This window comes from Canis lupus, chromosome 24 (assembly GCF_003254725.2).
Source record: "Canis lupus dingo isolate Sandy chromosome 24, ASM325472v2, whole genome shotgun sequence".
Classification (NCBI taxonomy): domain Eukaryota; kingdom Metazoa; phylum Chordata; class Mammalia; order Carnivora; family Canidae; genus Canis; species Canis lupus.
Window position 1 is genome coordinate 43,219,571 of NC_064266.1, and position 23,379 is coordinate 43,242,949.

The 23,379-nt window shown below is 43.1% G+C and overlaps 1 protein-coding gene across 3 annotated transcripts in view; it reads left to right on the forward strand.

The window, feature by feature from the left end:
- The window catches only part of RAB22A (RAB22A, member RAS oncogene family), a 58,218-nt gene that overhangs the window by 32,311 nt on the left and 2,528 nt on the right, over positions 1-23,379 (forward strand). The window contains exons 3-8 of one of the 3 annotated variants that reach the window (XM_049100504.1): positions 1,338-1,419; positions 11,662-11,733; positions 11,821-11,927; positions 12,559-12,668; positions 17,178-17,307; positions 22,572-23,280. In XM_049100504.1, the coding sequence (XP_048956461.1) occupies positions 1,338-1,419; positions 11,662-11,733; positions 11,821-11,927; positions 12,559-12,668; positions 17,178-17,275 (469 nt within the window). In that variant the 3' untranslated portion in view covers positions 17,276-17,307; positions 22,572-23,280. Of the gene's footprint in view, positions 1-1,337; positions 1,420-11,661; positions 11,734-11,820; positions 11,928-12,558; positions 12,669-17,177; positions 23,281-23,379 lie in introns of those variants that run through there. The other 2 variants (XM_049100505.1, XM_035705472.2) reach the window with 2 other exon arrangements.

Genomic DNA, 23,379 nt, shown 5'->3' on the forward strand with positions numbered 1-23,379 from the left:
CCACTAAATAAATATCCAGTAAATAGTACCTATCCAATAAATGTGATCTTGCATCCCAGCCCATTGTCCCTTGCTCATCACAGCCACTATTTTGGAGGCTGCTTGCTAAACCACAAATTGATATAAATATTGTTGGGAATTCATTGTATCAGAATTTTAAGGATACTGATACTTAATCTAAGCTCAGTGATTTTTTTTCAGCAAGTCGTTCTGTGGATTTTAGCCTGTACTTTCTTGAAGAACTTGCACAAGTAGTTGAATCTCAAAAAATACTTCCGACATCCAGCATATCTGAAAATGCCTAGCCATTGAGTTCATGTCCCGATGAAGATGATTAGGGTATGATTCCAAGAGTACAATTCGGCCCTTGGCGCCATAAGGCTGGTTATCCGGCACAAAAGAAAGCATAGTCATCTCTGGGTTCCTGAGCGGCATAGAGGAGCCTGGGGGACGGAGTCTGGGAGATGCATAGAGGAGCCTGGGGGATGGAGGACTTCCCAGGAGGGAGCTTTGTGCCTAAGTAGGGGCGGAAGATAGCTTTGGATCCCAGCCCCCCAGGACTTGGAACCTGTGTCCAGGAGCCCCTTCATTCCAGGCACATGCTCTGAGCCACCATGGCTCCTCACACATTCTCCAGAAAGTAAAAGAACCCCAAATGATAGGAACCTTCAGAGGCCTCTGGGCAGAGTGGTCCCTCAGAGTGATGACCTGCACACCATCCTTCCTCTCCCTGTCGGGGGCACAGTCAGGCAGGGAGGGCTGATGTGGCATGTCAGGTCAGCTGAGAGCTGTTCTGTTCCTGAGACGCTGGTTACTGAGGGCATCGTTGCTCCAGCCATCTTCCTGCTTCTTGTCTGGCATCTTAATTTTATTAACTCTAGTGTTACACTACCTCTTATTCTGCTACTTATATGTCCATGTGTTTTGGGAACGGGGGAGAACAAACCCCAGTGGCCCAGTATGTTTTACTAGTGCCCTCATTTCCTGGACACACAGGTTTTTTAGAAAATTTTCCCATGATACCATCTTTTTAAATAACCGCTTCTGTGTATTTTACAAGGGAAGCTGATGTCTGGATTACCAAATTATTTCTTGGTTCTTTTGAAAAGGAACTTAGGGCATCACACACCAAAGACCTCTTCTGGGCAGATGTTTTATTTTGACCCAGAGTATGCAGCCAGTATCTGAGCATCCCATAAATACTCCAGAGAGAAGACCACAATTAGGAGATAGGGTGGAGCGGGAGTTCGAGCATTAAGTCTAAGTGATATTTCCAACTGGGGCTGGCATCGTGCTTTAAATAACTGTGTTCTGATCATTTAGGTCTCTCTTTATAGGGCATCTTTTATGACCAAGACTGTCCAGTACCAAAATGAGCTACATAAATTCCTAATCTGGGATACAGCTGGACAAGAACGAGTAAGTCGCCCTTTAATTTACTGTGTGTTTTTCCGAGGCCCACATTAAAGCTCCCACCCGACTGTCAATGTCCCTGTCATCTCACGTTACTCACTTCTCTTCCGTGCACCAGAGACACATTTATTTCCATTTGCATAGGCCAGCCTTTTTCTTTTCAATTAGAGCCACAAAGTCCACTGATGGAGAAAGTGATAATGAGCACTGAGGGCACTTTTATACTTTTTAGTGTCTTAAAGTAAATGCTGACTAACAGGCCTGATAAAATCCCGCTCAGAGCATTGTGTGTACTTTGGGGCTCCATCCTCTAGCAAAGATATAAAAGAATTAGTGGTAGAAAGGGAGAGTTAAGCACATCTCATTTATAGCTGCCTTTTAAAAGCTAAAGAGGGAACTTTACAGCATATGAAGTTTGAGATTTAAGTGAAATGGATGAGCTAACACAGAGCCGAGCAATAGGTACTTAATAAATGCCTGATGATAAAATTGTCTGAGATGGTTATCTGCTTAAGGAAGAGCCCGAACCAGAGGTGGGGCCTGGGCCATGGCATCCTAGTGCAGAGTGGGATTTGGTGAGGCCCACCTGCATCAGACAAGGGGTGAGGAGGTAGGGAAGGGAACAGACGCTTCCTGCCGCCTCATTTTCCCTCTCAGCCCGACGTCTGATTTCCCTGTCGAGGTGTGTCTGGCAGCCACCCCATTATTCAACGGCTGTTTAATTTTGTTTTCAAACAGTACTATCAAAACAGAACATCTGATGGATGCACAGTGCTATCGTAAGCTCTTAAAAGTATACCAGAAGTAATCAGGAGAAATAGTCTGTCATCACGGTCTTATCTAAGACAGCATAGATACTGTGTATGGTATAAAATCTGACAAGAGTCATCACAGACAAATGGAGGAAGACAAAACAAGCCATTACTGTTGTCCTAGACGTAGACACCATACATTTGTACAGATTTAACGTCTTAAGTTTGCTCTGTTTGATTTCTTCTGGGTGTGTGTGTGTTTTGTTTTGTTTTGTTTTGTTTTGTTTTAACACCGGATGTCATGCCCTGCTCCAATTAATCATCTGAGATATGTCTGTTTAATCTCCCATTCCCCATTCCTCCAAACAAACACATTTGTTTGTGTTGTGCATCTAGGATGGAGTATTTAGGACAGCTAGACCTTTTGCTAACCATCACTCTTCCATCCTTCACAAGTGTTGCTTCTCATAGTCTCTGTGAATATATCTATAGATACAGCCTTGGCGTCTGTCCTATTAGCTGAGAACGCCTGTGGCTCTTCATACCAGTAATATATGTACCTTTCACTGAATCCCAACTTTCAATTACCCCCTCCCATATATTTGATGATACAGCAAAACCCTCATCATAAAGAATCATGCTATAATACAGACTCCATTATACTTTGAATCAGAGCCTGTCCTAGTATACACAGTGATGTAGAGCATCTCTTTTTCTCTAGAACATAAAAAAAGAATAATACAAGGCTTCACACCTCTCCCTTACTGCTACTGTAATAGCAGAATTCTTTTAAGTTTTGTAATTAGCTGGTCTGCCTGCCTCTTCTTTCCCCACTCCTAATTGATTCTGCACCAGGGATAGTTGCTCTGAGATGCAGATCTCCCTCATCCCTACCTGAAGCACAGTCACTTAGCCAGGGGCTAGCATAGGGAACAGCAGGCAGGCAGGAGTCGGGAGGACCACCTAGTGCAACCCCATGCATTGGAGACCTTCAGGGTGCTGCTGAGCACCCAATCCAGCCAGCTGTCGCAGGGCAGGAGTCTGCATCCAACCTGGCCAAGCACAGCTTTGAGAGAGCCAGCACATCTGATAGCTGACCCCACATTCTTTGAAATGCTGAGCCTCATGCAGGACACATCTGTGAGCTTGTTCTGACTGCCAATTTGCCCTGGGCAAAGCCTTTATGACCTGACTCTGCCAGACTGTTTTTGCTTTCCACCACTTTATCTTTTTGGACCAAACTGCTTAGAGTTCTCCAGCATGCCATACGGCCTCACCTTGATGCCTGTGTACTGTTGTTCCCTCTAGTCGGAATGCCCTCCCTCCAACTTGAACATAGAAAACTCATGTGTAGCCTTCAAAATTCACCTCTAATGTCACCTTAGGGCGGCCTTTCCTAACCGTCCCTACTATGTTCAGAGAAGCCACTGCTTTGCCATTTGCCCCTTTGCTCAAATCTGAGTCTGGAGATGACCTGTAATTCCTCCCTTCTCTTCCCCTCACATTTGTTCTATCAGTGTGCCCCCCAGCTGTATCTTCTAAATTACATCAGATACGTTCACCTCCCTCCACCTCTACTGCCAGCACTCTGCTTTCAGCCACCTGTGACCCACAGAGGGTCCCTGTAGCCTTTTCATTAGTCCCCAGCTTCCCTCTTCCCAGCCTGCCACCCTGCTTCACTTCTCCTCACAGGACCTGGAGGGATCGTCTGAAGACAAAAATCCAATGCCACTGTCTTCCTGCCTAATACCCTTCAATGCCTTCCCACTGCTCCTGTAGTAGCCAAGGTCTGAACTGTGGCCTGCAAAGCCCTGCACGGCCTGCTCTGCCTTCTCGCCTCTGTTTGCCATCCTGGCTCATCCTCCCTCTCACCCACTGAGTTCCAGCCCACTGGCTTCCATTCAGTTCCTCCAATGCCCCAAGGTCCTTGCCTCTCCAAGGTCCTTGACTCTGAGTGTTCATGTACATTGTTTCTTCTCCTGGAACTCCCTCTCTTCCCCCTGCTCAGAGCATGGCCAGCTGGCTCCTTCCCAACCTTTGAGTCTCAGGTTCAGTGATACACCCTCAGCATTTTCCCTAATCCCCCTGCCTGAAGCAGGGCTCCAGTGCATTCTCCATCACTGCCTCCTATTCATTTTCCTCAGGATCCTCATTACAAGTTGTAATTAGATGATCTGTCTCCTGCACTTGATTGACAAGAACTGGAACCAGTGTCTTGTTGACTGCTGTATTCCTGTTGCCCAGCACAGGGCCTGACAAAGCACTGATGCTCAGATGCTGGTCAGGCCAGTCAGTGAATGAACTCTTCAGAGCATTTCTTTGTATCCTACACAGTCTTTGATTGCCCCCATCCAAGAGATTGTCTCCTGTTTCCTTACTTGTCTGTCTGCTGTTAGACTGTGAGCTCTTTGCAGGCAGGCAGGGACTGTATCCATGTCTGTGCTCTCAGCCCCTGGCACACAGTATTGATGTCAGTGGACTTTGGTCAATTGATTGCCAGCCCTACTTTTGCACAGATAAGGAAGGACAGATCCTCTACTATTACCATGTGAGTATTGCATGCCTCAAATGATAATTTCTGGTATTTGCACATGTATTGTTAAGTTCCCTACGGTAGTGAGATTCATCATAGAACCAAAAGGCGTCATAAAGTGAGAATCCTTTCTGATGAACTGACCGTTCAAACATCCTCCCCATTTGACCCTCCATCCTCTGCTGTCTATGGTTTTGGCAGGTGGATTGTCTTTCTGATGGTCCAGTTGCAATTGATTTGCAAATCGATTCCATTAAGTCAATGAAAGTGATTTTGGAGAACTTAACAAATGTCATGCAAAGCCACTGATGGTAAGGGATCTTGTTAAATGAAGGGGAAAATACTGATCAGGATGATGATATAAGTGTTTCAGAAGATAACAATTTGTGGACCAAAGAGTTGAGCTGCCTAGGAAAAACCGATGGAGTCCTCAAATAGTTTTGTAAAAATTCCTTTTCTGTGATCCGATAGGAGAGTCAAGCATGAAATGAAAGATAGACATCGTATTGTGCTAGCGTATAGTTTCATCAGAAGAATCACAGTCAGGTCCTCAATCAACTTCGATTCAGTGTTCATTCAGGAAACTAGCTCCTGGTTGCAATAATAAACCTAATTTTTTTTTTCCTAACATCAGAGGAAATGAAACTTTTTTTTTTAAGATTTTATTTATTTACTTACTTATTTGACAGAGAGAGAGATAGCGAGCACAAGTAGGGGGAGAAGCAGGGGGAGAGGAGAAGGAGAGGGAGAAGCCCAGTGAGTGGCTTGGTCCCAGGACTCTGAGATCATGACCTGAACTGAAGGCAGGTGCGTAACTGACTGTACTACCAAGACACCTGAAATGAAACTGGTTCTCATAATTTCAATTTATTTTCTCAAGAAAGTGCCTTTGTCAGATCTTTTTGTCCCTGTCTGCTATCCTAAACAAATCCATTCACCAATCATCCTTCACTAACAGGGACTCCTGCAGTAGCATGGAGATGGACCCAGCACCATGGACAAATGAGCACCGCAGATACCATAAATATACCATAAATGGAACAAGAACATTTCAAATACATGACAAGAAAGCTTCTTAACTAAAATCTAATAGATACTGCATCCAGTCCTTAGGTATAGGTATATGAATCTTCACATAGTTTCTCCTGATGACCGTTTGCAGAGGTCAGGGCACCAGGAAGGCACGAACTCAGTTGTCTTGTAAGAAATTGTTCTCATGTTAAAAATCAGGAAAACCTGGGATAGAGTATCATCTGGAGCTGGGGTTGACGCTCTGGTCTGTCAGCCAAATGCAGCCTGCTGCCTGTTTTTATAAATAAAGTTTTATTGGAACAGAGCCACAGTTATTTACACATTGTCTGGAGCAACTTTCACTCTTCAGTAGTAGAGTTGAATAGTTGAGAGAGAGATGATATAACCCATAAAGCCTAAAATATTTACTGCGTGGCCCTTCCCAGAAAAGTTTTTGCCAACCTTGATCTAGAGACAGATTTGGAACAGAGGTGTCCTGATATCCTTTGAGTCTCTCTTTTAAGCAGCCACTTTCTTTCTTTACACCAAAAGGTCATAGAAAGAGTTTCAGTGTCAATAATAGCAGAGTGGCTTGTAAGGGACTAACCCTCCCAGAGGTAACAATTACATGCAAGTCCTGGACAAAAACATTAAAAAACAACTCTCCGAAGGCACTGCCAAATACAGTCAGGGACTGCAAAGGGAATTACAGTGGGTGAGACTCAACGTTTTTATAGATTTTTCCCCAAAGGCACTCTCTAGTCCAGGCCACACAGCGTAGCTAGCACTCAGGCAGAAAGCCCTGATTTTTAGCTTGTGGTATTTGAGGACAAAGTTTGATGATGCTACAGCAGCTGAGGGGGAAAGAGAGCAAATCCCAGAAAAGATGGATCCAACAAGGAAGAAAGCTCCAAAATCTACTTATAAATTCCCTTTAGGCCTCTGCCTGACTGCCTGTTGCAAGTACACAGCAGAAGAACAACAGCTAGAGCAGCGACAACATGGAGCAGAGAGTCAGCTGCTGCTCATTCCAGGACAAGCAGAGTTTGGAGCTTCAGTCCAGTCCTGCCTCACTGGAGCAGGTGGCTAAACTGTTTGGACTTCCCATGACACCCCAGAAGGGCCAGGCCTGACAGGCAGAGATCATGGCCCAGAATGACAAGTGGAGCCAAGCAGGCCCACTCCTTACCACGTGTAAAACCCATCTCAGGGTGATTATCCAAGGTTTTCACACTCCTCAGAGAAGATCATAGAAGCCAGATCATTTAAATACACTCGGACTTCAAGGAAAAAGTAGTCTTACCAACTTAACTGTAGGTGGGGAACCTCACACAGAATGGAAACTAATGATTGAACGGTTGGAAACACTAAAGCTGACAACTGCAGTACTGATGAAAAGTCTCTTGGATGGCTGGCAAAACAAATTAGCCAGCCAGAACAGAGAGAGTGGGAAATGGGGACAGATCCCAACAACTTGACATGTGTAACTAGAGGCCTGGAATTGTGAAGAGAGAAGGGAAAGAGAATAAAAGTATGGTTCAAGAAAACTTCCCAAATTTGGTGAAACACATCAACTCACAAATCCAAGAAGTTCTAGCAAACGTGTAAGTACAAAGAAAGCCACACAGATCACTGGAAACCAAAGCAAAAGAGGAAAACCTTGAGAGCAGCAGAGAGATAATGGACATACTGTGCACAGGGAACAGCAGTGCACGTGGTCCCCAGCTCCTCACAGACATGGCGCAGTCTGGAAGCCTAGGACCGCGAGTCTCTTGAAAGTGCTGAAAACAGAAAGATGTTAATCTACCAAAATTAGCTTTCATATATAAAGACCAAGGAATGACCTTTTTAGAAGAACAAAAGCTAAGAGGATGCAGCAGCAGCCCCAAAAAGTTTTTCAGGCCAAAGGGAAGCACACTGGGCAGTCACTGCTATCCATAGGAAGGATAAGAACTGCTAGAGGTGGTAAATAGGAAAATCTAGCTCTTTTTCTTCTTATTTACTGGCAGTTAATGTAAAAATGCTAACATTGGCTTACAGTGTATGTAGATTTTAAATACTTGACACCAGCACAGAAGACAGTGGGGAAAAATTAGACTCTTGCAACGTTGTCATATTTTATGTGAGGTGGTGCACTTTAAACTCTTAAGTGGGGCTATGAGAAAAAAATGTATATTGTAGTTACAAGAGGAACCACTTAAAAATACAAGAAGGGATAGCTTAAAAGCTAGTGAGCAAATTATTATATTAAAATTGAATGCTAAAAAATACTCAGTTGATGCAAAAGACGGAGGAAAGGAAAAACAGGATTTTCTTTTTTCTTTTTTCTTTTTTTTTTTAATGGAACAAATATAAAACAGTGAGGGGCGCCTGGGTGACTCAGTGGTCTAGCACCTGCCTTCCACGCAGGGTGTGATCCTGGAGTCCCGGAATCGAGTCCCATATCGGGGTCGCTGCATGGAGCCTGCTTCTCTCTCTCTGCCTGTGTCTCTGCCTCTCTCTCTCTCTCTCTCTCTCTCTCTCTCTCTGTGTGTGTGTATCTCATGAATAAATAAATAAAATCTTTAAAAATAATAAAATAATAACATAAAACAGCGAAAATGGTGGGCCTTGTAACCAACCAGCACATAGTTGAGCTTGGTGTTTGATCCAGTCTGACAACCTCTGCCTTTTAAGCAGAATGTTCAGTTCCTTTACATTTAATGTACTTCCTAATATAAAAGGATTACCTTCACTATTAAAACATAGCTTGAAAATAAGGGGATGGAAAAGTATATCCTATGGAAATCATAAGCAAATGGAAATTACTGCGGTTACATCAGTGTCAACAAGTATCAACAAGGTAGATTTGAAGACAAGTGATTATCAGCGGCAGCCCAGGTGGCTCAGCAGTTTAGCGCCGCCTTCAGCCCGGGGCGTGATCCTGGAGACCCAGGATCGAATCCTGCGTCAGGCTCCCTGCATGGAGCCTGCTTCTCTCTCTGCCTGTGTCTCTGCCTCTCTCTCTCTCTCTCTCTATCTCTCATGAATAAATAAATAAAATCTTTTTAAAAAGACAAAAACAAGTGATTATCAAGAATAAAGGGGCATGATAAGAGGGGAATTAAGGTACCTGTACTGATTGGAATATTTTATATATTGGTAGGATGGTGTTTACATGGATGTATACATACACATTAGTCATTTTATCAAAACTTAAGACCTTTTATCTAACTTAAGATCTTTGCATTTCTCTACATGAATTTTACCTTACAAATTTAAATGCTGAAGAAAACCAAAAACCCAACAACCTTGTAAAGTATGTTGCCATTATAATATATCAAAAAAGAAAGCTAAAAACTATATATCCGGTAAGGGGTTAATACCCAAAATATGTAAAGAACTTCTACAACTCAGTACCCAAAAAGCAGCAACAACAAATAATCTGATTTTTAAATGAGCAGAGGAACTGAATAGACATTTTTCCATAGAAGACATACAGATGAGACATATGGAAAGATGCTTGACATCACCGAACACTAGGGAAACACAAATCAAAACCACGAAGAGATATCACCTCACACCTGTCAGAATGCAAGTATCAAAAAGACAAGAGGGGCGCCTGGATGGCTCAGTCAGTTAGGCATCTGACTCTTGACCTCAGGATCATGAGTTCAAGCCCCACATTGGGTGTGGAGCCTACTTAAAAAACAAAACAAAGACAAGAAACCAGTGTTAGCAAGGATGCAGAGAAAAAGGAACCCTCCTGCACTGTGGTCAGAATGTATATTGGTACGGCTACCAAGGAAAATAGTATGGGAGTTCCTCGAAAAATTAAAAGTAGAACTACCATATGGTCCCATAATTCACACTGCTAGGTATTTACCCAAAGAAAATGAAAACATTAATTCAAAAACGATAGATGCACCTTTGTTTATTGCAGCATTATTTACAATAGCTAAGAATATGGAAGCAGCCCAGTGTCCATCAAAAGATGAATGGATAAAGGTGTGGCGTGTGTGTGTGTGTGTGTGTGTACATATGTATAATGGAATATTTCTCAGCCATAAAAAAAAATGAGGTGTTGCCATTGGCAACAACGTGATGGAGCTAGAGGGTATAATGCTAAATGAAAGAAGTCAGAGAAAGATAAATACCGTATGGGGGTTTCACTCATATGTGGAATCAAAAAACAAATGAAAAAGAAATAGACCGATAACTACAGAGAACAAACTGGTGGTTGCCAGAGGGAATGGGGTAGGGAGTTGGGCAAAATGCGTGAAGGGGAAGGTGGGGGTACAGGCTCCCAGGTATAGAATGAATAAGTCACAAGGGTGGAAGGTGCAGCACAAGGAATGTGGTTGGTAGTATTGTAATTGTGATGGATGGGGACAGATTGATAGCCATACTGACAAAGAAACAGCATAACATAGAGACTTGCCCAATCACCGTGTTGTACACCTGAAACTAAGATAACATTGTGTGTCCACTGTATGTAAATACAAATGAATTAATGAATGGAGTGAAGGAAGGGAAGGGAAAGGAAAGCTAATACCATATCCGTTATGTTCTCTGCGTGCTCCTACCAACCCTCAGCCCATGGAAGTCAGTCCAGAGTCTTCTCCATCTAATAACGTTTCCTATTCTGTAGTGCTTTCTTGCTTTGCAGTCTTTAGTTTTGTCATTCTCTCTCTCTCAAACTTAACATTTTGTTGGAAGTTATCTGGCTTTCACCCCAGTGGCAGAGATTTTTCTCACAAAGAGTAGGAAAGCTTCCTATGTGTGGATGTCTGGTCTGGCATTTAGTTTAACATCACATCATACTTAAAAAGTCCTTATATTCACCAATTCTTGCTTACCTGCAGTGCCAGGCACCAGGCAGCTCCAGAGATAAAATGGTATACACTAAGCAGACATGCTGTCTTCCCTCATGGAGTTTACAGTCATAATTTCACTGTCTTTTACAAAAGTCACCTTAAAAGTTTAAAGCCAAAGGTTAAGCTCTTTGGATAAGAAGTTGCAGAATCCATAACCCTGTGTGTGAATGGGACTGTATGCCAGATGCTCACCTATGACAACAGGTCCCTACTGCGGGGTCAGCCACCAGAACAGAGAAGCAGGATGAGACTACCATGATACCATGTCAGCCGTAGGGGTCAGGTTTCACATCAGGCTCTGAGACAAAGATCAAGTATAGGTAAACCTCCTGTGTCCACTGAGCAGGCTGCCCAGGATCGGCGTCGACTGGGTCAAGAGCCTCACGTACGTTCTCCACTTTCTATCTCACACTCATTAGGAGAGGTGGCCTGCTGACAGCCCTGCGGTTATCCCTCTGCCTCTCTGCCTCCCCACCCCCCCTCACTGCCTCAGGTAGGGTATGGGCCGGTAGGTGGGCAGGGGCCATGCCCACAAAGTGAAATTCATGTAAATGAAAGGAAATTTGTACCCGCATTTGGGAATTGCCACAGGTGCAGATATCAAACAAGCGAGCTACAGACTCCTCCAAGTAGCGAATGTAAATGTGTGCTCATTTCTGTGGTACAATCAGCATTTAGATTACAGGCTTATCTTTATGGCACCCAAATGCAGCCACTTCTCTGGAGAACTATTTACAGCATTATTTTTATCTCCTTGATAGTTTGGGAAGCCAAAGTTTAAAGGACTATTGAACAAATGAATTCGGGAATTATAACATCGAGTTCAATTAGAAAGCCTTTTTAGCAGAAACAATTGTTTATAGCACCATATTTAATTCCTATAAAACTGTATTGTAAACTATCTTCTGAGAGACCGTCAGCGTTACGTGAAAAGTTTCTTGCCTTTGGTAATGACCGCTTCCTCGGCTGCAGCATCACGTCATCTTCTCGGGCTTAAGAAAAAGATTAACTTTTGTGCAGAGCTATGGGGCCTAAAAGTCTGGTGAGAAACATCTTTAACTCCTTCTCTCAAATTTCTGTTTCCCCTTCTCTGCAGTTTCGTGCCTTAGCGCCGATGTACTATCGAGGGTCTGCTGCAGCCATCATTGTTTACGACATCACAAAAGAAGTAAGCCTTTCCATTTGCCTTCGGCTGTTTTGAAAGCTCTCTCCTGGCTCCTTGGGCCTCCAGTCGCTTTCCTGTTTTGTGTTTCAGGAGACGTTTTCAACACTGAAGAACTGGGTGAAAGAGCTCCGGCAGCACGGCCCGCCCAACATCGTCGTTGCTATTGCCGGGAATAAGTGTGATCTTATCGACGTCAGGTGCGTTAGGAGACCAGGCGATTACAGTGCTGATTATGTGTTCCCTTTCTTCCTGAGCAATATCCAGTATAAGTATCTTGCTTTTATTTTATCTCCGACATTGAAAAATTCCTTTTCGTTTAGTTGGAGTCCTGAAGTTTCAAACAAAAATTAAGAGTTCAGACATTTGGGGCTGATTAGATGAGCGAGAGAGAGACAGAGACAGGTGTGTGATTTATGTAAACATTGGTTACATCATCCTTGACATTATCTGAGATGAGGGCAGCCCCCCAGTTCCCATGACATCGGGTGCTTCAATGGGGAAAACATACATACTTTAAAGGGAAACACATTGACTGGCAGTTTCCACTTCCATGATTCCCAAAGCAAGGACTTGACTTCTGTGGGCAAAGAAACCCTCGCCATCCTGTGATCATTCCATCAGACGGATGCATCGCTAGTAGTGCTGAGTTCTGTTTCATGCTGTGTAACCAGAGAAGTGGTATAATTGAGAGGACCACGTATCGGGGCTTGGTCGCTAGCCATTCTCGACATCCTTTATCATCACGAGTCTGGCTAATTACTGGGTAGGTGGGGATAACATTAAGTTCTTGATGGACAGAATTTCTGATTTGCGATTGTTGCCTTCCAGAGAAGTCATGGAGAGAGATGCCAAGGACTACGCCGACTCCATCCATGCGATTTTTGTGGAGACCAGCGCGAAAAATGCGATAAACATAAATGAACTCTTTATAGAAATTAGTGAGTATCTCTGTGCCCTGTGGGTTTTCTCTTTGCTGAGCACCTTAATTCCAAATTACACAGCGAGGGAGAATTCCCTCTGCACAGAGTAGTCTGGTCTCTGACATTGCTCTCAGCAGGACAAGCTAGAGGAGGAGTGGCGGCCGGGTTTCAGCTCACTTTCTAATTGCTGGAGAGCTGCCGCCTGGTGACCGCCCCCCTCCATCTCCAAGACTCCTGAGTTCACTCCTGAGCGAACGGTGCGCAGGGCCTTGAGGTCCTAGACCCTGCCACCTCTCCCTCGGTCTCTCTTGAAATGTGTTTCAGTTAGTCATCCGAAGTCATCAAAAATGAACAATAAAGGGAAATGAAATGCAAGTGTGACACCACGGTAAGAAAACCCCCCAAAATTAATGGCAGGCAAGTAGAAAGTAAGGCCCCTCTTTCCACCCCTCCCCCTCTCATTTCCGGAAGTGTTAACATGATGCTGCTAGATGGAAGGAGGCTGCTGCATCCCTTTGGGATCCTCTACAGATTGTATCTGTGTTTATGCATTTCATTCGAATTCATCAAAATATTTATTGAGAATGGTTCCAGGCTCAGGGGAGACCGTGGTGAGCAAGACTGGCGCGGCCCCTGCTCTCCTGCAGCACACATTCAACTTCACAGACAGGCAGTGAGCACAAAGACAAGCAAGATCCCTTCAGGTGACATGCAGCAATAGGAAAAAAAAATAATGTGGGATAAAGTGAAGGAGTTGTCTGGGAAGGCCTCACTGAACAGGTGATGTTGGAGCTGAGATGGGACAGAGCAGGCTGTGTAGAGACCTGGGATCCCTGTTAACCTGACGTGTCAGACTTCCAGGTAGAGAACAGGACAAAGCTGATGGGGCACAGTGAACTCATTCAGATCCATCCACTGGGTGAGGTCAGAGACTACTGAAGCCAGAGGCTCACTTGGCCATTGTGTAGAGGAGGAAGCACTAAGTCCAGCACCTACCAGACCAGGCAGGGATGAGCCCAACAGCAGTGGGAGATGGGAGTTGCAGAAAGCCCTGGTGACCCCAGCAGCTGGCACATGCAAGCCCTGCTTCAGTAGGTGGGGTCACAGTGGAATCTAGGTTCTTGGTTGCCCGATTACTGGGGTTATTTTTATCTTTATTTTTTGATGATTTTAGTTTGTTCAGAATTCTAGATTTTATGTAATATGTCCCATTGTTTAGATTTGGCCATTCAGACATTTTCAAAGCACTATGCAAGCCTACCAAGCCCATCTGCCACCATATGGGGCCACTAGCTTGCTGGCCCACAGCCTCTCGTCCAGTCCCTTTCCTGTAGCATCTGTAGTCAAGATGTCTGTTGTCTTCCTAGATTGTAAAGAACAGTCCCCCAGATGCACGCTTGAAAGGCAACATGAGGCCAGTCGGGAATTTTTCAGTTCAAACTAAAATATCTAAGTGCGTGGTATTGGGAGTATGCCAAAATTATTGCTGTTTTTTAAGTGTTCTTTACTCTAGCGGTGTTAAAAACAGGAAGGTAGTGAGTTATGCCAACAGTGATAACTCCTATATAAAAACTAGCATGGACATACTCATTTTAACTGTGGAAAAATAAAAAAAAATATATGTTCACAAAGATTAGAAAAATTTAGAGAGATGTAAATTGAGCTTATTGTTTACTGGGTGTTGTAAAATTACATTAGCACAGTGCCTGGCTTGCTGACTTTTTATTGAAGTCTAATATACGTACAGAAGGGTGCTTAGAACTATAAAACTCAAGGAATTTTCACAAACTGGGTCTACTCCTATAATCGGCACTCGGATGGAAACCCAGCAGTACCCCAGGAGCCCCCACCCCAGGGAACCACTGGCTAGCTTTTCAGATTTGTTTTCCCTGTTTCTATATTTTATATTTTTTCTAAAACATACTGTACGTACTCTTTTGTGTCTGACTTCTTTAGCTCTATGTCACATTTGTTAGATTCATCCATATCATTGCCTGGCTCACTCTCATCACCGAGAGGGGGAGGGCAAGTAGAATATCCACAGGGGGGATCCCTGGGTGGCGCAGCGGTTTAGCGCCTGCCTTTGGCCCAGGGCGTGATCCTGGAGACCCGGGATCGAATCCCACGTCGGGCTCCCGGTGTATGGAGCCTGCTTCTCCCTCTGCCTGTGTCTCTGCCTCTCTCTTTCTCTCTCTGTGTGTGACTATCATAAATTAAAAAAAAAAAAGAATATCCACAGGGTAGTTCTCCATCCTGTTAATCCGTATGTGAGTGCAGTTGCTCACAGTTCAGAGCTATGGCAAATAGTGCCTTTGTGAGCATTCACTTCGTATCCAGTGTGCACACTCTGTGTACACATGTTTGTTAGGTCTATTTATACCCAGAAAAGGAATCACTGAGTCACTGGGCATGCAGGTGTTCGGTAGGGGGGTTTGCAGCCAGTCTTCAAAGTGATTACACCAGCAGACACTCATACCAGTGGTATATGGAACCCCGGTCACTCCATCTCTGCAGTGTAAGTCTTGATCTGCATTTATGATCTATATAGCTAATGAAATTAAGCCCCTTTCTAGGTATTTATTCTTACAGGACAATATCTGGGTATCTCTTTTGTGAACTTTGCCTATTTTCCTGTTGGGCTACCTGCCTTTTTCTTAATTATGTTTATAGTTTATTTTGGATAGGAGTCCCTCATTGATTATGTATTGAAAAGATCTCTGTGGCTTGACCTCCATTTATGAATCAACTGTTTCACAGAGCTGAGGTTTTTAATCTTGATATAATCCAATTTCTCTTTATTTCCCTTTACGGTTATCACTTTTCAGCTCCTGTTTAAGAGATCATGGTCTATTCTCAGGTCATAAAGATGTTCTCTGCTTTCTTCCAAGGCTGTTTCAGAGATAGCACTGTAATACCAGCTCGCTTTCCATGATCCGTTCACTAGAAATGTGTGACAAGCTTCAGTAAATCTTTTAAGTAAATTTGCAGTTTATTCACAGCAGTATCTTACAGGCATTTGGAAAGTAGTCGTAGGACATTGTGGGGGACATTTTCAAGTGTAGACAGCATGCACCATGCTGTGTACTACCCACCTGGATTTGCAGGCCACTCAACATGTTGGTGGCTCCAGACTTGGAGACCCAAGGACCTGAGAATTGGCAAGTTCCATCTTTTCAGCCTTGTTAATGCCAGAAGATGCAGGTATCCGTTCATTCCAAGCTTTCAGAATACCTCAGTGCCCAGTACTGTGCTAAATATAGATGCCAGAAATAAAGATGGAGAGACAGGACCTTTTCTCTCGAAGAGCTTCAGGTCTAATTCAAGGGACAGCTCTCTGTAAGCAAATAAATAACGTGCTTCTGGCTCCTGACTGGTTTTAGTGTGGGAGGTGTTGGAGAGAGCTAGGAAGTGGGAGGGCATCTGGAAGGCCTTTGTGCCTGGATGCAACCCTTGTGTTACAGGGTGGGTAGGTGGATGGTGATTTAAGGTTTCTCCTGAAATTGACATTATGCTTCATGGAGCAGTAAAGTGAAACCTGTTCATTCTCATGCATTGTTGGTAGGAGAACAGAGTGGCACAGCCTCTTCAGAGAGCAATTTGGCAGCATCTGTCAAAATTTAAATTGCACGTCCTTCTTGCATTTGTGCTAGAATAGACCCTGGGAATATGGTGTATGTGTCAGATAAATACCCAGGAGTAGAAGAGCGTGACCCAGTTCTTCCACTCCTGTTAATTTATCTTACACATCCATTCACAGAGATATTTTTTACATTGTTGTTAATACCATCACAATGTTGGAAACAAACTAAATATCCATCAACAGGGGAATGGTTAAATAAATTAGGGTACATCCATGCAATGCAGTACCATAGAGCCATTAGACATAGTACCGCAGTGGAACAGCCCCCAGAATACATTCAGTGGAAGCTGCAAGGTGGACAGCAGCACAACCCTGTACTCCTCTTGGGGCTGAGGGGGCCAGGTAAGGGGGGGGCGGTGTCCTGTACAAGTCCATGCACATCTGCTCTGGATGGTGGCTTTGCCCCAAGGCAGAGTGACAGGTGTGTTCTGATGGACTTTTGTTTACCAAGGTACATATATACTCCCTACTCAGAATGTTTTGTTGACATGTAATTTCTTTTTATTTAAAAAAATTTTTACTAAATACAATGTGATATCCTTGTTTAGGATATCCCTGAAACAGAAACAACATTAGTAGAAAAACTGACGTCATCATTACAAAGCCTGGACCTTAGTTAGCAATGCACCAATGTGGAATTCTTTGTTCACAAATATTCCATAGGAATGTGAGATATGAATGTCCTCAGTGAGGGCTGTATAGCAACTATCTCTACATTATCTTTGCAACTTTTCTGTAAAATTGAAAATTATTCCCAGATTGAAAATTTGTTCAACTCTTATCTTAGTGAAACCTGTCAAATTATACCTGGACAATTGTTGCATCTGAGAATGAACAGATTTGGAAAGTTAAAGCTCATTCCCTTCCCTCTTCTCCTCTCCATCTAGGTCGAAGAATTCCGTCCGCTGACGCCAACCCGCCATCTGGCGGTAAGGGCTTCAAGCTCCGGAGACAGCCTTCCGAGCCGCAGCGAAGCTGCTGCTGACCGAGCCTCAGCCTCCCAGACTTGATGATTAAGTAGGTGGTCCAGAAAGTTAACAGGAGGGCTGGGGTCCCTGCCGCCAGGTTTCGCCTCACCGGTTTGGGTCTTCTTCGTGCAAAAAGGATTCAGAGAAATTGGCCAGTTCTGCTTCCTCTTTGGAGGCTGCAGCAGTTACATTTCAGACTGCGGACCTCCATTGTGTAACAAGGCTGGTGTGCAAAGGGACTGCATCATTGGCTTTTGACCTTGCTGAAAAGGAACATGTAATTGTATGGATGGTAGGATTAAATTGTTGAGTAGTTTTGTAATCAAGATTTTATGTAACATTTGTAAAGGGAAAATTAGCACTTTCGTGGTTCTTGAGGGAAAAAAGACCTTGCAGAGATTGTAATTTCCTTGGTTTCCCGTTACCACTGTTATAGGGAATCGTATCATTTAAAATGTGGTAGGTGATCATAAGTGGAGGGATGGCAATTATTATTGGGAGCTAAAATGGGTTATTTATAGGACTGATGGAAATGACTCCGTCCCCGCCATTTCCAAAGCACTTTTCATTGAATACTTTAGCCCATGATATGTACAGTAAATTAATAACAGTAACAACAGATGCATTGCTCACCCAAGGTTTGCATTCCGACCTCGTCCTGTATGTGTTACAAAACACATTATTGGCACCTTTTGAAATAAGCTCTCATGATCAAGATGGTGGCGGTAGAGAAGCTGCCTGGAGTAAATTGAATTGCGTATGTTGGAACTGACTAGCAGTGGTTTAAAAAAGAGGAAGAAGAGAGTAAAGAAAGTGGTGTAAATGCTGTCAATTTTTTATTTAACCCAGATATTTTGGTGGGGAAAACAGTTATCTGTTGCTTAGCATATGTAAAGTTGTAGTCTATATTTATGAGACCATTGCTTAAAGATTATAAATTATGTAAATACATTAATAAATTCTATGTTTCACCCAACACTCCATTTAATCTTGCAGCCAGTGTCTTGTGTGCCCACCCACCTCTCAGCTCATTCAAGGGGGGCTCTGACGCACTTTTATGTTGTGCGAGAGCACCGAGCACTTGGCTTACAGTCTTTAAAGATGTCTCTGCCTTGCCTTCCACCCACCCACCCCTCCCTTCCAGATCCCATCTGGAAATCATAATAAAGACATATGCCACTTTGACAAGCCTGACTAGCCCTTCCTAGCCTGGGGGTGAAAGATTAAGCTCCAAGTTCAAGTCATTTCACCTGGTCTTGGTAATAAGTTTCTTTTAGCATTTACAGTGACCTCAGACAAGTGTTTCCAGTGAGCTTTCCTTGTTAACAATTCAGCTTATCTTTCCGTTTCCTATATTCCCCTGCCTCTGTTAGTGGTTAACACTCTTTCCCTCAGGGAGCCTAATGAGGTTTTTAATATAATCTAAAAATAAAGCACTGAAGTGAAGTTGGTGACAATTTGCGCCTGGTCTAATTTGGCACCCTTCCAACCTGAGTATTGTAAGGGAAGGAAATTTACAAGATTAAATAGGAAATGAAACAGCTTGAATTTCAAACTAAATTGTGTTTTCAGAGCTATCCTTAAACTGAACAGTTGAAACTTTTAAAAATAATTGTTATTTCCCTGTGCCCCCCACTTGATATGGGTAGATTTTAATGGGAAAATTATAACTCAGATTAAGTAAAAAGCGATTCCCTTTTCCCTGGTGTATATCTTAAGCATTTGAAATTATTTATTCTCTTACTGAAATCATATGGAAGGAATGTAGTTAGGGAAAATTCTAACGTTTTGTTTAAAATACATGCGGACTCTATATCCTCCTAGCATCTTGCTTCCTTCCCACTGTGAAATGAGCAAGCTGTAAAAGAAAACACACGATTCTAAGGGTGGGCTCTTGACACCTGAAGGGGGTTGAAATTCCTTTCCTATACATGCAGATGGATCAGGGCATCTGGCTGCCACAGCTCTGGTGTGTCCCTGACATTCCCACTGCTGGGCCTCTATCTCCACGACAACAAACAAAATAAAAAACAAAGGTTGCTTGACTCACTAACGAAGAGACAGAGGCAGTGCATGGGCGGCCCTTTCTGTCTTATTTCACCAAAAGATGACGCACATCTGTGACCTTCACAGTTTTCCCACCAAACCTGTCGCCACTGTCAATGATTCCCTGGTGTCTGGGTGCCCGGGGAAGGCCGCATGCTTCCGTGCCTCCTCGTACTGGTGAGGCATCTGCCTGCCTCTCGGCCTGTCCCCACGGTCACTGAGTTTAGCCCAAAACAGGCCATCGCTTCAGGCCCTCCGTAGCTGTTCTCTATTCACGACTTCTCACGCTCCTCCCTGTTTGTAGCGAGGGCTTCTGTTTGGTTCTGGCCACGTGTTTTAGGCCCAGAATGAATGACAGGTGGCTCGTGCAACGGTGCTGTCTTCCCATGTACCGGGGCCTCTTGGGCCCTCGTTTTCCTCAGACTGTCTCAGGAATCAGCGAGACCCTGCTGCTCATGTAGCGTCTCCTTACCACTAGCAGCAGCACATTGTCATCTCAGATCCATGTGATCCGTACCCCAGGAAAATAGGGGGAAATGTTTCCATTTTTTTTGTTCACTTGTGTGCTGCAAAGGTTGATGTTGAAGGCAGAAACAGTGTTTTACTTTGAACGTGTTTAGGATTAGCAACCTGGCCAGGCAGTGATCTAATCCACATGTCATATATTCTCAGTCATTTCTTAGGGGAAAAAGCTAGATTTCAAAGGAATTGAGACACAGCCCATCTATAAAAAATCCTTTTAGTTCCCTTCTGACAAAGGACCATCTTAAAAAACTTTGGGGATTGAAAAGAGAAAAATCATTAATTAGCTGCAAGTGTATATTGATTCCTCTCAGAGAAATTGAAATGAGCTCTTTGCAGGTGCCCAGTCCTACAAACCATCAGCCTCCAGAACTCTCCTTTCACACAAGTGTTTTTCCGATTCTATGATAACTAATTAACCATCATTTGGTGATTAAAAGAACATAAAGTAAGAGTATGATTAAGTGTCCTTCATTTTAAACTCTCTTAAAGAAGTGATTAGGGAGAAGTACCTATTGCAAGCCCTTCTGGTTCCAAATGAAACCTCCATCACCTGCTTTTCTGCCACAGGCAGGATAAGTGCTATACATAGCAGCTGAGAGAGTGAGTCCCTTTAAAATAACACACTTCCTTGTTGCCTGTTTATGATTTTGTTTGAAGCGGATGCCTCCTGTATCCAAAGGACGGAGCCTTTTGTATTAGAGGCTTGACCTCCTCCATGGAGTGGGCTGTTGCCCTTCTCAAGGCGATCATTTTTCGTTATTTTTTAAGTATATAAAAGGAAGGCAGGCCACACATAATTTTAGAACTTCTCTTTAAGTCTTGTTTTCTCTCTCTCTCTCTGTCTCTCTCTCTCACACACTCTCCCCCCTTAAGAAGGAAAACAGGTCTAGGAGACCTTCTAAATTAAGCTCTGGGAGATAATAGTAATGAAAATGTCCTTTAGATAACTGCTCCATGGCTTTCCTGGAGATGTCAAACCAGAATCTCGGTACCTTCTCGGCAATGTGTTAAAATGGACAGGTTTGATTCAGATTACACTGCACTAATTGGCATGTCAGCCTCAGGACTTGAAAAGGCATTTGTTCACTGTTAGATGCATCTTTTATAGTCTGTGGGTGAGTTGCAAAAAAGAGGTTATATAAATTCTTACAAGCCTTCTTTTCCACTCATTTTGTTCAGAACACGCTGAGAACATGATTCATGGCCTCATGGTTGTATAAGATATAGGTTCACAGTATGTTATATATGACACATGAGCCCCTACACATTCAGATGTCTTTGCAAGAGCCTGTCTCTCTAAGTAGTGAGAGAATCCTCTCCTTCTGAGGAAAAGTTACCGAGAGTCCCTTAACTCTGGTATCTACGAGGTACCTGCTTTAAAATGTTGTAGGGGGGATGACAGCCCACACGCTCAGGCTGGCTCTCTTCTCTCAACTCTGTAATCTGTAAATGTTCTTCCTGACTCTGTGATGAAAGTTAATGACCACGATAAGCTAGATGGTGTAAACTTGTAGAAAACTCTTCCTCATTTAAATTTGTTTTAAAGGGACTAGCAGCATAACTTCTGTTTACTGTTTGACTTCAAGGGAGAGTCTACCTCTTAACGGTTAATGTATTTTTAAAGAAGAAGTGGAATGTACTTTTAAGAATCAAGCTATGACTATATATGCCTGCCTTCAATTAGCTTGATGCATGAGAAGTTCAACGATTCAAGATGATGCTTAGGAGACTTATCTTAACTCCTGCAGCACAATCATAAAAAATTAAAAAATAAAAAAAAATCCAGTCCAAGGAACAGATCTGTCCAGGAGATACACATTATACTGCATAATTTTAGAAAAGGGAGGTCGGGTGAAAATCTAGTCTAGGTGTGGAAGAAACGACCTCTGCCAATTTCTCTTGACAGCAGAGTTACTTGTCTTGACTTCCAGTAATAGAAATCCGGGCAATTTGATTATCTGATTTGCAAGAAACATTAATGGAATTCTGGGGCATTTGTCCTGTTTTATGTGCAAATGAAAGTCTAAAAAATATTAGAAGGGTATTACATTTTTCAGGAGCCTCCACTTTTTCAATCTAAGAGAATGATAAGGGAGACCTGGCGTGATGAAGTTTCATTAGACATAATGAAGAAAGTGAATAAATAAAACCAAGAATCCCCATATTTCTCGGTTTGTCCTTCAGGATGCTCTGAGTATATAGGAAAATGATTTACTTTCCAAATCTAGAAGGACTTTCCAGTAGCATAGATCAACTTTAATTTGATGGTCTGCACCATCAGAAATAACTAATATCTGTGTTCTTTCCTTTTAGAGTATAATCAATTATAGATGCTAGGATATTTTTGGCTTCACAACAAAAGGATTCAGAAGTTTAATAAAAAGAAAAATTTTAAACCTTCCATCTTCTTTTATTACGTTGAACATTTTAAATAGTAAGATGAGGATGTGTCATCAGCAGATACTGAATTAAAACCATGGAGTCGTAACAAATTTAAGAAAAAAAGTATTTAGTTTATTACTAGCTCGTTTTCAAATCTGTATGGTGCCCAGAATCTCATCAAAACGCTTCATAAATGAAGCAAACCAAATTCTGGGTAGCTTTCCATGAACAGGAATTCAAGTGCCCAGAATTCAGCTAATTAATGGGAAACCCTAAGATAGTAATGGTCGTTTGAAAAAACCTTCTTTAATTGGTATTTTTAAACTGTAGATCTTAATGTTCTCCTTAATCACTCAACAGAAACAAAACATGCTGGTTTTGATGCCACTTCTTGATTCAGGAACAGTTCATCGTTTCTGGAAGCAGATTGTCTAATAAAGGACTGTGAAGAAAATCATCTTTAAAATAGCAGATTGCACAGAGGGCCGATAGTCTTTGCTCAGAACTGAAATTGCCCAGGAAACTCCCATGACCTCTTCAGTCAGGTTGTGGAGAAGCGGAGCACACCCCCTTCCCCAGGGCGAGTCCAGAGCCCAGTCGGGAACATTGTCCGGCCCGTGGCAGCCGGTGACTTCACCTCGGGGCCTCGTTCTCCTGTCATTTGTCCCTTATCCATTTTTCCATCAAATTTGTGCTTAAATAGTCAGTGTTACCCCCTGAAAAATGTTGAAAGCAAGGCTGAAGTTTGTGTACCTCTGCTGACTTTGCATAGGAGGTTATTACATAGTTTATGGAACTTTTTCTTAATATGGGCCATGCACGTGATGTCAGAGTGACGGGTCGATTCGGTGCAGGCGGAGGGAGTTATCGGCAGCTGGCTAGTCAGAGCAACTGATTGGTGGCTCTATTTTTAAACCATTTGTTGTCTCGTGTAGACAGAGCTGTATTGGCCTGGAAAAGATTTTTCTTTTTTTACTCTCATCCTGCTCAGTCTTTGCATCATTTCACCTTATGAGTCATTCACGTAATTGTCAATCATGCCTCTGACCTTCTTAAGAATTGATGTCTTGCCTTCTCTGTGATCGAAACAGCCTCCTTGCCTTATTTCTCTTCTTCTCATTTTGCCATGGACTCTCCCTTAAAGACGCACAGCACCAGCCCCCTCAGT